The sequence below is a fragment of the Gopherus evgoodei genome, chromosome 1 (genome assembly GCF_007399415.2).
Source record: "Gopherus evgoodei ecotype Sinaloan lineage chromosome 1, rGopEvg1_v1.p, whole genome shotgun sequence".
Taxonomy (NCBI): domain Eukaryota; kingdom Metazoa; phylum Chordata; order Testudines; family Testudinidae; genus Gopherus; species Gopherus evgoodei.
This window is the reverse complement of record NC_044322.1, coordinates 342,540,278-342,559,538: the sequence shown is the minus strand read 5'-3', so window position 1 is coordinate 342,559,538 and position 19,261 is coordinate 342,540,278. Positions and strand designations below refer to the sequence as shown.

The 19,261-nt window shown below is 40.2% G+C and overlaps 1 protein-coding gene across 1 annotated transcript in view; it reads right to left on the bottom strand.

Moving 5' to 3' along the window:
- Positions 1-19,261, bottom strand: part of RELN (reelin) — a 484,263-nt gene that overhangs the window by 20,213 nt on the left and 444,789 nt on the right. The window contains 11 exon segments of the mRNA XM_030549629.1: positions 470-627; positions 2,231-2,392; positions 3,085-3,158; positions 7,100-7,275; positions 8,240-8,482; positions 8,878-8,984; positions 11,061-11,236; positions 13,989-14,166; positions 15,886-16,100; positions 17,112-17,266; positions 18,720-18,976. Coding sequence (XP_030405489.1) covers positions 470-627; positions 2,231-2,392; positions 3,085-3,158; positions 7,100-7,275; positions 8,240-8,482; positions 8,878-8,984; positions 11,061-11,236; positions 13,989-14,166; positions 15,886-16,100; positions 17,112-17,266; positions 18,720-18,976 — 1,901 coding nt within the window.

Sequence of the window (19,261 nt, the reverse complement as noted above, 5' to 3'; positions counted from 1 at the left end):
TTAGTGGGACTACTCATGGATTTATAAGCACACGCTTAATTGGGTCAATGGCTCAGGACCCAAGCGCTGTACTTGCAGGACTGAGCTCTTACAAGTCAAAATAAAAACTTGAATACAAACTGGAAGGCTGCGTACGCTGTGAAACGAACACAGGTGTAACATGGTGTCTGTGTGGAGTAGCAGAGTAAGCAGCCAGCCACATTCTGCGCTTGGTGAGGTCTGAGTGGCATTTAAGTGTAGCTCCACGTAGAATAAGTTACAGTAATTCAATCTGGAGGTAAAAGAGGGCAGGAATAGCTCTTATTCAAAGGTGAAAAGTCTTTCTGTTTATGAATTTGTATCTTGTCACTTGTTACTGAGGCACTCCGGTGCTGAGTTAGTAGGTGTGGCTGTGTCTCTACTTTATTTGTTTAATTTTGAGCCAGATTAACATATATACATTCATAAAAAGGAATATAAGAAATAAAACCTTGATATCTTTCATCACAAATGCAAATGGCTCCAGTAGTGCAATATCCATGACCACTGCAGAGTTTAGGGCACGCTTCTCCAATATACACATGATCTATTGCCCAGCTTTGCTTCTCTGTTTCCTCCCCTTTTTGAATCCACCTGAACTGAGTTGCACTACAAATACCAAACAACACAATATCATATTATGTTGCAGACAGAACTTACACATTTCTGTACAGAAACATTCAATCATATGGACACATGCTGAAAGAGAAAAAATGCCTGGTAAGAACGCCAGATTTGCATTTTGGGGTAAGGCACAGGGGAGACTGATGTCACTTGCTCAATGTCGCACACTGAGTCACGAAAGAGCTCAGAGAATAGTACCCAGAAGTCCAGGCTCCCAGTTCCCAGCTTTCACCAGAGGGACAGACCGCGCTAAAGAACACCAGCACACTTTATTCCATTGAAATGGAATTTTATATTGATGGGCCTCATCTTGCAAACAGTTGCTACTCATTCTAGGGCCCACTTCTGTAAGCAGTCCCACTGCCTTCAGTTAAGCAACTTTAGGATTAAATAGATACCAGACTTTGGCTAGTCTATGAGATGGAGCTGTGATTCCCCTGCTTGTGTACGCATGCTTGTGCTAGCTCACATCAAGTTGCACGGTAGCACAGGTATCAACAGCAGAGGTATGGCTTAGCTGTGCTGAGTACCGGTTTCAATGAGGTCTGAACTCTGCCATGCCTCCGCTACTGCTACTCTTTCTATTGCTATTTATACTTGCGCTAGCTCGATGAGACCCAGTGCAAATATGTGTACACAACCAGGGGAGTCATACCCCTAGCTTGTGCCGTAGACAGAGCCTCTGGTTAAGAGCTTCAAAAATAGAAGTTACGCTCCTAGATGCACACTTAGACACTTTTGTGATTTTCAAAAGCTTTGTGAACTCGACAGCTCCTAGGAAGATAAACTGGAGCTGTTGAGTGCTCAGCACTTTCAAAAATCAGTTTCCAGGATATGGGTTTAGAAGCCTAATTTCAGATTTCTATTTTTGAAAATACTGCCCAGGGTCTAAAGCAGCAGTTCTCAAACTGTGGGTCCGGACCCCCTTTGAATGGGGTCGCCAGGGCTGAAGCCCGAGCCCTACTGCCCAGGGCCAAAACCCGAGGGTTGAAGCCCTGGGTAGTGGGGCTCAAGTTGCAGGCCCCCTGCCTGGGGCTGAAGTCCTTGAGCTTCAGCTTTGGCCCCCTTGCCTAGAGTGGTGGGGCTCAGGCTTTGGCCCCCCAACCCGGGGTGGTGGGGCTTGGGCGGGCTCAGGCTTCAGTCCCCCCTCCTGCGGTCGTGAAGTAATGTTTGTTGCCAAAGGGGGACATGGTGCAATGAAGTTTGAGCACCTCTGGTCTAAAGATTTACATTGGTCTACAATTATAAATCCCAACCCGGAAAAGAGTTACTACCAATATTAGTGCTTGCTAACATTACTACCCTGATTGGCTTCAATAGACTACTCAAAGTAATAAGTATTTGCAGGATGAGGCCTTACGATTGTGTCACAATGGCAATCTTTAGCCCGAATGTCAGGACTATTTAATCCTTAGCAGTAGCAGTTTTTATTAAAGAAAAGCAATTCCAAGGGTGTCCATTATGCATAATTTCCAAATCCAGACAAAAGAGAGACACTTTAAATTCACCAGTTGTTCCATACTAACAGTGCCAACTAGACAGATGAAGTTTGATATCTCCAAAGTGAGCTGACCTTTTGGTAACCTACCTGGAGGAGACATGATCAGGCAGCTGGATACTTATTCTTTTCCATGTGGAGCTGTTGACAGAGTTATAGATGGTAGCTTCATGGAATTGAAATGGGGAGCAGCCAATGCTATTAGATGAGGAAGGAAGACATTGCGTCTGGACAAGTTGCCATGAATCTGTCCTGTAGGAAGCAAAGAAAATATGTTGTTAGAACAACTGAAAATCATAATGAAAGGGAAGTTAGAAACCTACTAGAGGTCATGGCAATATTTCTTTTTAAAAAACCACAAATGGTCTTCAGCAATAATTTCCATGCACTGTAATCACAAATAAAGTGTGAAAGTCTACAAACTTTGTGTAGCCATGGTAACCTCCCATAGGATGGAAATGCTGTGATACGCCTGTGCAAGTAAGGGGATTTGGGAAGCAGAGACCAGGAGCCCCTATGACCTAGTATGATAGGTTATGACTGGGAATTCCTTTCCTTAGTCCTTTCCTTTAGAGGTCAGAGAAGAGCCCTTTTATCCTGGGTTTGCTCCATGGTCTTGTTTTCATGCAAAAGGCATCTCAGCTCAAAGTACAGCCCCACTTTTTGAAGTAATTCATACATCCTAGTATACTACATTGCAGGAGACAATAATGGCACCAGTTAAGCCGCAAATTAGCATCACATGACTTCTAGTACAGCATAGTTTTAGCCCAACATTTATAGTCCTTTATCAAAGAGCACGACATACTGAAACAAGAGATACTTTGAAGACATTTGTGTGTGTGTGTGTGTGTGTGTACTAGCAATATGCTCATTAGATATAACTCCAGGTACAGTGTCATTGATCTTGCAATGTCCTGGGGTAAATTATTGAGATAGCTTACCTGGCATCCTTAGTGTATTCCAGCATTACAGAGTGCAGGTCACCACAAGAAGTTGCCTCACAGCCAACCACAATCTGAAACACAAGTAAAATGTGTCAGGTACTGGTAGATCAGGGAGATCAAAAGGACATTTAAAGTAATTGTCATAAACAGATAGTTAAGGGTTAGTAGAACAGGAGTACTTCATGTCTCTTTGGCCTGTAAAGGGTTAACAAGTTCAGTAAGCCTGGCTGTTACCTGACCAGAGGACCAATCAGGGGACAGGATACTTTCAAATCTTGAGGGAGGGAAGTTTTTGTGTGTGCTGTTAGTGTTTGGTTGTTGTTCACTCTGGGGGCTCAGAGGGACCAGACATGCAACCAGGTTTCTCTCCAATCTCTTTGGTACAGTCTCTTATATGTCCAGAATAGTGAGTACTAGGTAGATAAGGCAAGTTAGGCTTATGTTCGTTTTCTTTATTTGCAAATGTGTATTTGGTTGGAAGAAGTTCAAATGTGTATTTGGCTGAAAGGAGTTCAGATTGGTATTTTGCTGAAAAGATTTTAATTTGTACTTGTATACTTAGGCTGGGAGGGTACTCCCAGTGTCTATAGCTGAAAGACCCTGTACCTATTCAATTTTTTAAATTTACAAAGATAATTTTTACTGTTTTTTCTCTCTTTAATTAAAAGCTTTTCTTGTTTAAGAACCTGATTGTTTTTTGTTCTGGTGAGACCCCAGGGGATGGGGTCTAGATTCACCAGGGAATTGGTGGGGAGAAAGGAGGGAAGGGGGAGAGAGAGGTTAATTTTCTCTCTGTGTTAGGATTACTTTCTCTGTCAGGGAGAATCTGGGAGGGGGAGAGAGGAGGAGGAGGGAAGGTGAATTTTCCTCTCTGTTTTGTGATTCAAGGAGTTTGAATCACAGTGATCTTCCAGGGTAACCCAGGGAGGGGAAGCCTGGGAGAGGCAATGGTGAGGGAAAGGGTTTACTTTCCTTGTGTTAAGATCCAGAGGGACTGGGTCTTGGGGGTCCCTGGGCAAGGTTTTGGGGGGACCAGAGTGTACCAGGCACTGGAATTCCTGGTTGGTGGCAGCGCTACAAGTACTAAGCTGGTGATTGAGCTTAGAGGAACTCATGCTGGTACTCCATCTTTTGGAGGCTAAGGTTCAGAGTGGGGGTTTATACCATGACAGTAATACATAATGAACTGTCAATTGTCCTTTCTTTCTAAAGATACAGAATTAAAAGACTGCAAGCTTAGATCTAAAAACTCCAACACCACAACAAAAACACACTTTAACCAAAGTGCACACCACTTCAAACATTGCTGCCTTTGTGGATCTTTGCATAAGACTGGAAATATTAATAATGACATCTGGGCCTTTTTATACCATGTAACCTGAGACTAGTGTCCACTTTTTGTATTCTAATGTACAATAATAGAAAGGGAAGTGCCATTCTAGGTACTAGAGCTTAGAATGCATTTGGAACTGGGGGAAAAGATTTTCAACAACAGGTGCCTAACATTAGGCTCCTAAATCATCTGGAGATCTGTGGTTGGCAGCCCATACCCCGATTGGGGTGACGGGCATGAGTGAGTGAGTGACTTACATGAATAGTTAGATTTTCAAAGTTCTGGCCACCCTGCAGCTCTCATGAAAGCTAATGTAAACTGCTGGATGCTCAGAACAATTTTATAAAGTCAGGTCACTTATTTAAGTGCCTAAATATGGATTTAAGAACTCAACTTTAGGTAACTGTTTATGAAAATCTTGGTCTGCACAGTTTGGGGTGTACTCAGGTTCATCAGGTTAAATCATTTTAAAAGGCTCTGTAAACAGAAATATGCTGTATGTCTGATGAAATAAACAGATGACTCATCTTGACATTATGTGATGCTCAAGTTCAGAGACTTCAGTACACTTGACATATTACTGAATGGCTAAAAAACAGAAATATCTGAATTTGAGCAGCTTCAAAACCTGTGCCTTCACTGCAGCTACACAGGAGAACTGAATCCTTACTTTAGAAATATTACAGAGTAGCAGCCGTATTAGTCTGTATCCGCAAAAAGAACAGAAGTACTTGTGGCACCTTAGAGACTAACAAATTTATTTGAGAATAAACTGTAGCCCACAAAAGCTTATGCTCAATAAATTTGTTAGTCTCTAATGTGCCACAAATACTCCTGTTTTTTTTACTTTAGAAATAAAATCTGTAGCAGTAAGGAGGGGAGAGAAAATATAGGAAAGTCAGGAGCAAAATTTAGCAAAGGGAAGCAAACTTAATAATATGAACGTACCATCTCCTCTGGATCAACACAGATCACACCCACTAAAATCTAAGTAAAATATGGCTGACTGAGTAAGCTGACCAACTGTGAAGCTGATATACAAGGCTTTTCTACACGCTTTGTATATGATAGTAACAATAGGTGAAATTCATCCCCGGGATAACTTCAAAGGTGGTGGATTATGTGTGTGGGTCAAATGTTGTGAGGAAATGGATTACAGACATTTAATCTAAGGTCAGGTCTACACTACCGCTTAAGTTGATTTAACTTACGTAGCTCAGGGGCATGAAAAAGCCTCACCCTCACCCGAGCGATGCACTTGCGCTATATGGGTGGGAGATGCTTTCCTGCCAACATAGCCTCCGCTTTTTGCCAAGGTGGAGTAATAATGTCGACAGGAGCGTGCTCTCCCATCGGCATAGTGCATTCTTCACCAGATGTGCTACAGTGGTGCAGCTCCATCAGTGCAGTTGTGCCAATATAGCACTGTAGTGTAGACTTGCCCTAAAACTGGCAATGGCTGTGTGAAAAGATGAAGGTGTTAATTTGTGGCAGAAAGGGAAAACAGGGTGTTTCACTTAAAAACAACAACAAAAGACCAAGAAGCAAATATAACTAGGAAGACACATATGCCTATCAGCCTATCTCTTTGCTCATATGTTACATCCTGTCTTAGTTTTTTAAGCTTGTGTGCTCTTTGGGTCAGGGTCTTCCCTTTTGTTTGGAAAATGCCTAGCAGATTTTGAGCACTACTGCAATGCAAATAAATAATAGCAATAATAATTTAATAGCTACATTATATGGATTATAAAATGTGTTGGCCTCATTCAAAAGTCCAGTTAAAAATCAAGAGTAACATCAAGTGGTGCTTTGTTTATTATCGAGACCATTTTTGCATGATAGATGATCAAGTAACGAAAAGAGTTATTACTTTTAGCACCTTCAGATTTTCAGTATATCCCATTAGTTATTTTTCTGCCCAACTCTGACTCTGTATCTCATTTTCTGCCTGTTCCTTGGTAGGAATTGTTTTTTTCTTCTCAATGCTCATTTTGATAGGCAATGGCAGGCACATGCCCCAGATCTCCATCTTACTGGACTTACTAATCTTGCCGTAATGTTCCGTTTCAGTCAGTCTTTGTCTCCCCGTCCCCACCATGCAGCAGCTGCTATTATAATGACGTCTCACTTAGATATGAGAATAAGAATAGTTGTTCTGCATAAGACCCAGTTGCCACTCACTTCAACAGAGAGCAATCAGGCAATCAATATCTTTAGCAACCCCTAGTACAGGGACAGTCATTCCATCCTGGCTTGAACTAACATTTATGCAGAGACAAGGTGGGTGAGGTAATATCTTTTTTGTGGGACCAACTTCTCTTGGTGAGACAAGCTTTTGAGCTTACACATAGGTCTTCTTCAGGTCTGCATAAGCTCTAAAACTTGTCTCTCTCACCAACAGAAGTTGGTCCAACAAAAGATGTTACCTCACTCATCTTGTCTCTCTAATACCCTGGACCCAACATGGCTACCACACTGCATACATTATGCAATCATTCTGAACCCATGTTATTGTTTCTATTACTGTATTTCCCTGCATTCCAACAAACAAGTTATCATTAAATATTTAACAGACTACAAAATTTTATATTCTACTTGAAACTGTAATAAACTCCACAGACAAATTAGGTGAATTTTTATTGTATGTTTTACTTTGGATAAAGAGAAGGGTTTCCTTACTTTAAATTGCATCATGTATCCTGGCTGTATAATGAGCTCCCTGGAGGACAGGATATTGTGTGTGTTGTCCTTTTTTTTATTTGGCCAGTAGAGGTGAAATGAAGGGTTGCCACAGAATCCAGCAGTCCTGACTGCATTAGGGTAAAAACTCCAGTTTTCTTCATGGGAAATGCCTTCTATTAACATGAGTTACATATAATTACTGGAATGTCTCAAAAAACATGTAGACTTAGTATTGAATCCACAGAGACATTATTTACAACATTTTAATGATATATGCTAAACAAGTAACCAAGAGTCTTAGTTAAAGTGTTAGCCCTACTCAGATAGCTTTAATTGGTTTCAATACTAGTATATTAAAAAATATGGCATAATGGGAATTTCCAAATCCAGGCAGTTAGATGAAATAAACTGAACTGTCCTATAAATGTATTGTGGCAAGGCACCTTCTCAGTGTCCCCAGCCTCTGCTGCTTTTAGCCCTGGTGAGACAGGCCTGGGTAATGCAGTCCCCCTTGGGACACAGGGGAAGTCTGCTCCCCGTATCTCCACCCGTCCTGTTTAGCGTATTCTTACTCCCTTGTGGGAGAGAGTACTGCCTCCGCTCCTGGTGAGTCTCAATGTTTTGCTGCTCTGGGAGCAGGGCTCCTTCTCTCTCCGCTCTCTCCCCCCTCCTTCTTCCCAGGGAAAGGTTTAAAAAGGTCTCAGGCAGCCCCAAGTTGGAATCAGCTGATCCTAATTAACCTCAGGTAGCTCCCCCTCAGTTGATTCTAATTTGCTACCTTGGTAACCTTTTCACAGCTGAACCTGATTGATCTGTGGTTGCCTCTCAGTTGATAAGGAGGAGGGCCTTTTACTCCTCTGAGACTGATTCCTACACCTCCCTTGCAGCTGTCTGTCTTGAGTTTATCACAGTATAGATTAAAAAAAAATCACAGTAAAATAAAAAAATCCTTAAAACTAAATAATCAATAAAATATCAACCTTGTAATTGTTTATAAAAAGAAAACAATGTACAGTTGAAAAATAAATTAAAATGTGCATTTGAAAGACCTTCAGTTAACAATTATTTAGTTCAATAAAAAGGCTGACACAGGCTTCTGAAATCAGATAATAGAATGCTTACTACATCTTCCCTTACCATCATCGAATGTATCTACTAGTTGACTGGGATTGATCTCAGCACCTCCAACTAGTATGTCATCTAGTGCCCACTGAGCACGGTCAGAGCCTGAAACCACAAATCCATTGCTAATCACAAAAGGCTGCCACCAGCGCAGGCGAGTTGTATTGGTCAGAGCGTGTTCCGGGAGAAGTATGTAGTCATGTCTGACTGAGATGTATTTCTGATAATCCATCTCATGAAGCAAAATCCAAGATATGCCTATAATGAAAGGATTCAGGATTAGTAAAGCAACATAAGGTGGAAACTGTCTAAAGATTAATGGAAGGTAATATAAAGTCATAAGATAATATCTATGATCTTTTGATAGAAAACCTTAACTCCTAATACTATTGCTATTCATGTGATTAGTCAAACTAAAGTCAATGGGATTATTTATGTGAGTATAAGTACCAGGTCTAGTTTCTTTTGAAACAAAGACAATTTTATATGAGGGGAAAACACACAAGGTATAACTTTAATAACTGTAGATTACAGCTTTGAATAATTAGCCCTAAAATATTTAAGTTAGATCTAATTCTGCACATTTCTCAAACATGATGGTGTTTGACTATACACAAAAAGTTTGTTCAGATGCAACTAAAATGTTGACTTGCCTCCATCAATTGAATAATCTAACAGAACTCCCTCCTTCCTGCATGTTGGTCTGTGGCATGTTGTCATGTTGTTTTCACTTCCAATTCTTCCCCAGTATTGTAGAAATCTGAAGGAAAAAATGTTGGTAGTTACTCACAGAATATCATGTATCCTAACGATATGCAAGATTTGTTGCCAAACACAGTTCAAGAGATTAGTTTTTTGCCAACAAACAGATTGAAAATGCATAATATACTAAAATGTTTTATTAAAGAAAAGTGATGTTTACTTAGTGCAAATTTTTCAAAAAATAAGCGTCTGAATAAATCCTGCAAAATATGTTTTTGCAGGTGCAAACAGGCAATTGTGTGCACAAAAATATTAATTTGTGTGTGCAATTAAGCAGGGAAACCAGGGAACTGAATGAAAATAAGAAGTGATTTCAGTAAAACGCAAAGAAGGAAAGAGAAGAGCTATATACAAAAATACAAATATTCAGCAGAAGGAGTGAGACCTTATTTAAAGTGAAAGACTGAGGCGCACAGATGAAACTAACATGCATCGTCTCCTATATCTTATGGGCCATATTTTAGTTTCTATAAATTGACAGAGCTTCACCTACTTTAATGGAGATATGCTGCTTTACACCAGCTAAAGTTCTGGACTACATGTGTACACAAGCTGCACATCTAATATATCTTGCTTGTGTATGTTAAACAAATAAGGTAAAAACCTTTTTAGCTAGTGAACAAGAGGTTATATTTCATAGCTATCTTGCCACCGGACAACTCAATGTTATCACAATAAATAAACAGGTACTGGTGTTGCAAAGGCTGCAGCCTGGGCTTAGGCAGAGGCAGCTGGTCCGAACCCCTTGCCAATGATGAGTGGCCATTACAGATTTCAGTCTGCTCCAGTGAGCGGGGGCTAGATGAGGACTGGCAGTAGCCACCGAGGCAAGGTGGGTTTAGAGGGTTGGGGGTTCCCCTGGAAGGGGAGACCCAGAGTGTGAGGGTACTGCTGGGGCAGAACCCTGAGGAAAAGAGTAATGGAGTCTGGGAGGGACACGGGGCCTAAGGCAGGTGAGACACTGGTCAGAAGGAAGCGCTCTGGAGCTGAAAAAGAGCTAATTCCCGAGATGACCAGCAGGAGGCACTGCGCCAGTAAGTCTCGACCTCGCTACATTCTCATATTTCAATGGGACTACTTATCCAGGAAAAGCCAGTCATGTGTGTAAGCGTTGCCAGGACTGGGCTCTTTGTTACCAATTACCACTGAGAATTGTTCCTTTAAATACTTGGCAAATACAATGCTTTCCCATATTCCCCTGATTTGGGGTGAGGAGAGACCTCAGGAGGAGGTTCTCCGGGCCATGTTGAAGTGTTAAATGCTTCATATTCACTTTACAGAAGCCTCATAATAGGCTTGAATTAGATGCTATGTATCACACCTTGATGCAAAGGAGTGAGTCTCTAGAGTTATTTTTGAATATTTGTCTTCCTTCAACACAATGCATACCCCTCCCAGCTACAACAATATATGGGATTACATCCAGTTCCCCTGTAGTCAGCATTACTAAACACAATTTGTATTTTTGAAGTAAACAACTTTGCTTGGCTATTTTTAAAAAAAATTTTTTTTTAGTGCTTGTGAAATGTGCTGGTGATACACTCCAGGAGACCAAAATCTTCTGGAGGTGCTGTTTTCCCCCATACCCATTTTTGCTGAGCCTTTTTGCTGAGGCTTGCAACCCATGCGCTAACTAGTGCCAATTGTAGTGGTGAGGTTGAGATGTAGTTACCTGTCCACTAAAAACTATACAAAGACCACCAATTCCTCACTACTCTCCCACACCTTTGTCTGTAAATTGTCTATTTAGATTGTAAATTCGGTAGGTTAAGGACCTTCTCCTATATATTTATAAAGCAGCGAGCATACTGCGGGTGTTACACAAATGATATATTAACAACATAACTCATTGCATACAGTCAGTGAAAAGTCCCCTATTGACCATAAGAATAAGAACTATTTGTCACTGCCTACCTGAGCTGACTCTACTCTGGTGGTGGCCAGGGCATAAAAAGGCTCTATTTCCTAATATCCATCAACTGAACTGTCTCATCTCCTGCTCTGTTATTATTTAATGAAGCCCTCCATTACAACTTATTAGCTATGTCAAATTCTACTATGTAACATGACATACTTGGCACCCCTCAAGTCCAGGTCTTGAGTGACAGCTTGCCTCACGGTATCACCTCCAAAATACAAAGCTGTATCCTCTGCTAGAATCCCACATTCAGTACAGGTGTTTCCACCTTCCAAGGACATCCATAAGTTTGGTTTGATTTCTTCATTGTCAAAGCGCTCCTTTAGGAAAGTCTGCAGGAAGGAATGTGATATCTGAGGAACAACCATGAAGAGGCATCATACTCTTTAGCTTTTCTAATGAACCCAGCTAGAACTGACTTTCTAAGTATGTTTAAGAGAGACAAGGTGGGAGAGGTAATATCTTTTATTGGTGAGAGAGACCAGCCTTCAAGCTACACAGAGCGCTTCTTTAGGTTCATGTAAAACTCAAAAGCTTGTCTCGTTCTCCAACAGAAGTTGGTCTAGTAAAAGATATTAGCTCACCCACCTTGTTTCTCTTCAACATGGTTACAATAACACTGCAAATGTAAGTATGTTTAAAATACTCATGTAAACTGTAACATGTTTTTTGCCTTTTTTTTTGGTGTGGGTTAAGGGTCACCAGCCTTTTACAGACACAATAGCTTTGTGGGCACAAATAGGGTCATTTAGATGTTCAAATGCCTGATATATGGGAGCAATTACTATTTGCAATTATCTGATTTATGGTAAAACCCAGACACACAATTAGGATCAAGGCCCCATTTTGCTAGATGCTGTACAAATATACAGCCCCAGCCTTGCAGAGCACATAAGCATGTAGTCAGACATCTAAAATGACATTGACTGTATCAGTGCACAATTGTGAGCCCAAAACTGTGTTTGACATTATTACCACCTGCAACACTGAAGGAGGCCAGGCTGAGGCTGTACTGAGAGGGAAATTGAGCCCTAAATATTTAAAAATAGGTATATACTGACCAGTGCTGTGCAGCTACTAAAATATATATATTCACAAACATTACTTTGAATAAAAGGTTATTTATTTTGATGGAATTCTTGACCCTTTTATATATTTTTCCCCACAAGTACTTGTACAAGTGATGTGCTAGCCACAAGAATGAATGTGGAAAGGGAAAGTCTTGGATTACTTGTGAATATATGTTCATGTAATGGTTTGTACCACAGGTATTCGTACAGCGCTCAGTTGGGAATCTCTCTAAGTTCCATGTTCCTATTTATAAAAGTTTTAGTTAGTTAATCAGGGAGCTGAAATAACATCAGGGATGAAATCCTGGCCCCAGTGAAGTCAATGGCAGAACTCCCATTGACTTCAATGGAGTAAGTATTTTACGCTATATTAAATACCAGTCACGCAGCATCAATAAAAAATAACAAATACATGAAGACATAGATGAAGGAATTAGTATACAAGTAACCCTTAAATGATCTAGAGCTCCTCCTGTTTCTATATTCCACCATGTTAGCGGGGTGCGTTGCCAGAGTCACCTCTTCTGGCAGGATAATAAAAGTAAAATGGCCATACCAATAATGCTTTGCAAGTAAATCCTTAAACTGAGTAAATGAGAAGTAAATGGCTTTAATCTTAGTGGAAAGGAGGGAAATTGATCAATTTCCTATAAAGATGTGGTATTAATTTACATTTATGTAACTAATACCTTAAAATACTACTACTATTATCACTAATAATAATAAATTATAATATTAATAATTCAAATAACACAAATTCAAATCTTGTGTAGTTTGCATTTCCTTTGGAAAAAATGTGGTTCAACCAACTTATCTCTTCTGTAGATTATGTACATACATTATCATGTATAAATTGGTTCAGAAAGCCTGAACAAGGTGAATACTGTCATGTGAAAACAGTTTGGGAATTCTTAAAGTTTTTTCCTCAAAATATAAACAGTATTTTAAATTGGAGACATCTGCTAAAGTCCTAAAAATATATTTTTGCCTACACTGTACTCTTTTGCTGTATGTTTGTGCATGTTCATAGAATATCAGGGTTGGAAAAGACCTCAGGAGGTCATCTACTCCAACCCCCTGCTCAAAGTAGGACAAATCCCCAGACAGTTTTTTTTAATCCCAGTTCCCTAAATAGCCCCCTCAAAGACTGAACTCACCACCGTGGGTTTAGCACTGAGCTAGCCCTCCCCGCCTCCACACCATCATCTCAAATCTAAGTATCTTCAGCCACACAAATACCATTACACCTTTTGTTGCAGTAATTTATTAACCTGGGATGCAGAGTACAAGTGTGGAAAATTACAACTATATGAAACTTTATCAGTTACTTAAATTAATTTTATATGACCTGGAGTTCAGTGCCTTGTTTATTTGTGTCTCCCTCTTTATTATAAAGATGAGTTTTCTATACTTGGTCTTGGTAAATTTATTGGTACACCTCTACCTCGATATAACACTGTCCTTAGGAGCCAAAAAATCTTACTGCGTTATAGGTGAAACCGTGTTATATTGAATTCACTTTGATCCACCGGAGTGCGCAGCCCCACCCCCTCGGAGCACTGCTTTACCACATTATATCCAAATTCGTGTTATATCGGGTGGTGTTATAGCGAGGAAGCGGTGTATTTGCAACAGCAGTTGTGTCCAGGAACTAGCAGCAGGTTTATTAGTATTGTATTTGAGAACTGTTTTGTTCATTTACACACAGCAATGTACTGCAACTGTTAAATAGCAGTTTAATGTTTTTTTACTTCAGAAGGAAAATATAGTGTAATTATTGGTGTTAGTGATAAGGTGATATTTCTTTAGATACCAATACAGAAATGATATATTTTTAAATAGATGATCCAGAGCTGTACAGTTCAGATCTGAATGTAAATTTGAGGATCTCCAAAGTCTGAGAGGAGTCAGACCCAACATTCCAGTTTGGGTGCATCTGTTTTTTTTAAAAGCTCCTCTGATTCAATTTTTCTATAACAAACTTTTGCAGTACTACCAAATGCATTTAACTTACCTTTAAAGTTTGGGTCAAGTAGCAGTTTGGACCAGAGTACCCGGGATCACAGATACACTGTTTTTTCAGGCAGTCTCCATGGCCTCTACAGTTGTCCAAACAACCAGGTCCCAGATAGAAATTATCAATGGCCCATTGAATATCTGAGTACTTCTGATAGAACCTAAACCTCACTGGACTATACATACAAGAATGAAGAAAAACAGATAAAGATAAAAAGATAACTTTACACAAATGAAAAATGTACACTATAAACATACACTTATGAACAGCACTGCATGGAGTAACAAATCATAAGACACTTTTGTAACAGGAGATATGTTAATTAAAATGTTTCTTTACGGCATATCATTCCTCTAATTGACACTGAGCATTCCATTTTAACATATTATTTAAACTATACTAGATTATAACTAAATAAAATGCAAATTTCTTGTTTTCAGTTTAAAGAAGTTTTATTTTCTTTTAAAACAGAAAGAGATGTTTCATCTGAACTCCAGTATAAATCTTCTGATTTAGGCCCTAATCCTGTGAGTAGTCCCACTGAACACAAATAATATTCATGGCATAAAATCAGACACATTTAGGATCAGGGCCTTTTAAAATGATGTCTAGCATTCTGTTGCCCTATGTTTATAGAAAGCCAAATCTCTTCTATTGTTCCTTTGAAAGTGCGTCATCCAGCAAAACTGTATTAAGGAGACGAGAGAAGCCACAAAGAAACACGAAATCTGATATGGATCTCTTGTTTCTAGGGTGGCATGGGCTGGAGTGCTGCAAAAGCAGATTACTCAGTTGCTGGGAAGGAAGAATTTTTCAGTGCTTTCCCGCAAACTCTTCTGGAGTGGAGCTTTGAAGACAACCTCTTCTAACCCTTTTCTGTAAAAGAGAAAGTTGCTGTGACATGGGCACATGGAAAAAAGAACAGGAAAAAATGGAGCTGGGGGGGATTCTTGAACTTTGGAGGACATCCTAGGAAAAAAGATGTCAGTAGGAACATAAACACCCAGTCAATCTGAAGAGTGGTTCAACCCTGGAAAGTGACTGTAAATGTTGCATCATAAGAGTCTGTGTTCATTCTGTCTCCATCATGTTTACTCATTTTACAAGTAAAAAACTCCCCCCCTCAATTTCTAGCTCTGTAAACTCAACCAAGTATCTTAAACCAAAATTGTGCTCTTTCTGGCTCACCATAAAGATTCAAGTATCAGAGGGGTAGCCGTGTTAGTCTGGATCTGTAAAAGCAGCAAAGAATCCTGTGGCACCTTATAGACTAACAGACGTTTTGGAGCATGAGCTTTCGTGGATGAATACCCACTTCCTCAGATGCATCTGACAAAGTGGGTATTCACCCACGAAAGCTCATGCTCCAAAATGTGTTAGTCTATAAGGTGCCACAGGATTCTTTGCTGCTTTTACATAAAGATTCAGTGGGTCAAACTCTGCCCTTAGTTACAGCTGTGCACCTGTATTGCCGAAAAACATATGCAATCAGAATCTAGTTAAAAATCCCATTGGTGTTGCACAAGCCAGAATAGAATCCAGCCCATTCTCACAGAGCAATGTTGGCCCTGCATAGAAAATGGGAGCATAGATGAATAAACCCCTTTTTAAAATCACTCAGCACTTAGGACTCCAAATAGACAAAGAGGCCCCAATTGAGCAAGATTCTTAAGCACATGCCTTACTTTAAGCAGGCGAATAGTTCTGTTGACATTAATAGGACTACTCAGGTGCTTAAAATGAGGTCTATGCTTACGTACCTTGCTGAACTGAGGCCATGGAGCAGATCTTTTGCATAAGGAAGTGTACACATAGCATGGTTTTCAGACTATTTACTCCCCCCTTTAATTCTGTACTGAACCAAAGATACTGTGAGTAGTTGTTTCGTACTTACTTGCCCACTAGGTTTTCAGGCAGTGAATAAGTTATCCTCTTCCATCCTTTCGTTGGAAAGAATACAGAGGGCTGTGAAATACTCCCAGAGCATTTTGGATCTGCAGGTAAGCACTGAGGAACTAAATAGCTCCAACTCACGCCGAAGTCAGTGGAATATTGCACATGGACTTGATTCTGTGCAATTTTTTCTGAAGTTTTACATCCAACAGAAATCTAATATACATAAAAGCATATGTAAGTTGATATTGTAATAGTTCTTACTATCAATAAAGAGCTGGAGGGATGATTGCAGTTTAAAGATTTTTCAGCAAGAAAGTTGATTGGAGGTTATGCTTTAAGTTACAGTAGTAACAGTTAGCAGCACTAATATAGCACTTGTCATCCATAAATCTCATTAATCTCAATGTGCAAATGGGGAAACTGAGTCCAAAATCCTATTACAAATCAATGGACCCTGATCTCATGACTCCCAAGTCTGGTGTATTATCCATCAAATCATAGTACCTCCCATGCAAGCTGCACTCATCCTATTTTTATCCCACTACAGCAAAGGTTAAGATACTAATATTCCACAGGGGAATGTTTAATAAAGGGTGACATTCCCCTCTTAGTGAAAAGTCCATGACAAGGTGGAAGTTGCCATACCAACTTACAGTGATTCAGCAGCTCCAAATCCTCATTAAAGGGATGTGGAGGGAAAGTGGCTGCTTTTTCAACCCACATGCTGGAACAGTGACCACAAAGGAAGCGTAGCTATATTCTAGCCCCGTAGCCTGTTGGTGGGCTCACCCAACCCCCAAGGAGTAAACAATATGAAGCTCAATTACTCCAACTTTGTGTGGTGACAAATGAATTATCTGATGTGTAAATTTTGGTTAGTTGTCACTTCATTAATCATAAATGACAAAACACACTTGGGGTATCCGTAACAAATCCCATCGCTGCATCATGTTCTCACACCTACACCATCGGAACCAGAACTCAGGATTATCTTTGTACCCTGTCAATAACATAAACACTGACAGCCTGCTGGTAGGTCACCACTGGAGGGTGACATAATAACAATACGTGAGCAGTGCCACTCCTTTCAGTAGGGGGAAGTGGTGCAGACATCCTGGTCTATGCAACACATATCAGACTGTTTCTTGTACATCTGTCCTGCTCTGAGTAAAACAGGCTGTTCTAGTATAATTATGCAGAATATTTAGATTATAAAGATTTTACCTTGAACTGCATAATCCAGCTTTCTGTAGGAGTTAGGTCATGGGTGAGTGCATAAACTTCTCTGCCATCATGGCTACCACAGATCATAACACCATCAGGAGAATCACAGAATCTTTCAATTGAGCAATCATCATGGAACAGCCAATGTTCATTCACTTGAAAACAAATATGAAAGTCAATATTGTCAGGGGCAGCTCCAGGCACCAGCGTTCCAAGTGCATGCCTGGGGCGGCAAGCTATGGGGGGCGCTCTGCCAGCGTTGCAAGGGCGGCAGGCAGGGTGCCTTTGGTGGCTTGCCTGCGGAGGGTCCGCTGGTCTCGTGGCTTCAGTGGACCTCCCGCAGGTGTGACTGCGGAGGGTCTGCTGGTCCCGCAGCTTCAGCGGACCCTCCGTGCTTGGAGTGGCAAAATGTCTAGAGTCGCCCCTGAATATTGTATAACTGCAACATTACCTATAGAAAACAGTAAAGTGTTAACCACTAAAGATGAGCAATGGATGAAGTCTTTAACTATGTACAAACTATTTAGTATTGTTCTTTGAAAAATTCCAGAGTACTTTAGAATCCACCATTCCCATATGTCTATACTTAACATTCAGAACAGATCATGCTATTCTCTGACCATAAACCTGTTCACATAATTTTCAATGCATAAGAATTAAGGACCTGAGAATTGCTCACAATGTTTTGCAATTATATGGCATACATGACATTGTTGTCTTATTATATAATAATACAGTACTAAATAATATTATCTTCTTAAAACAAAGTGAAGATCCTGCAATTGACTCTGTGTGGGCAAACCCCTGTAAGTCGAATGGAGATCTGTGAATGCAGAAGTCTGCAAATGTGGAGTCAACTGCAGAATCAGAGCATGTGTGACCAAAGCAATACCACAGTACCTTCAACTAATTAGTCCAACTAGCATGCACAAATATTTCCTTATTTATATTTTACTAGCTGTAACTCAACAACTTTATCCCCTGGGTAAGTATTTTAAAAATCATTGCTAGCAAATGTCTGCAAAATAGGAAATCCTTTTAGAATAATATGGCATTCAGTCAAATAATATTTGTTCCTGGAAACAATAACAGAAAATTCTGCTGTGCTACATGGTGCAGAAATAAGAAAAAAAATCTTGACAATTCTTTTTCTTTGCAGAGAAATGTCTCATAAGTGATTTCACTAGTAAGAAACCATTTTGTATAAAATATTGGTTATTTGAAAAACTGACTGCAAGATTTCTTTAAAATTTGTATTTCCTCCATCCCACATTTACTTCCCCCTTTCCCTCCACGTACAGTTTGTAGATTTAAAAGCAGTTTGTTACATGTTGTTGCCATAATGGCTACCACAGATCATAACACCATCAGGAGAATCACAGAATCTTTCAAATGAGCAATCATCATAGAACAGCCAATGTTCATTCACTTGAAAACAAATATGAAAGTCAGGGGCGGCTCCAGGCACTAGCGTTCCAAGCGCGTGCCTGGGGCGGTAAGCTGCGGGGAGCGCTCTGACATCCATTGTGGTGAAACCAACAAGATCAGATTTAGAAGTAGCTGTACTGACTTCCTGCTCTTTGGGTCTGATCAATATCAAATTTTTACCTGTCGTTTTGTCTTCTGTAAACATATCAAAAGCGATCCTCCCAATGGGTCCTGCATCTGCAGGAGAGCGTTCGTGTTGTGGGAGTGGAGCACTGCTAAAAGTGTCTAACATCACTGTCCTCTGATCAGCAGAGCCAGATATCAGCACATTGTCAATAGCCCAGTCATTCTGATCTAAACCGTCATGTTTAGGTTGCCACCAGCGGAAACGGGTTCCGAGAGCTTTGGCCTCATGAGGGAGGAGAATGTTCACAAAGCTAAAATGTAATAATGGAGATAAGTCATGTGACAGCCACATTTTAATCTCTTGAATTTTGAAAAGAAAAAAACAAAGTTTTAAATAAGTAGTTGAATGGGGCTTTTAAACAACGCTGGGCCAGATTCTTTGACCAAGTCCATCCTATTTGCCCTAGGGTGCAAAGGGGCGGAATCTAACCCTAGCTCTCCCTGCTGGAGATTTCCTCACTGTAGGAGATTCCTCAATGGACCCAGAGCCTTTAAGACTGGTTCTTATTTCATTGTCCCAGCAGCATGTGGCACAG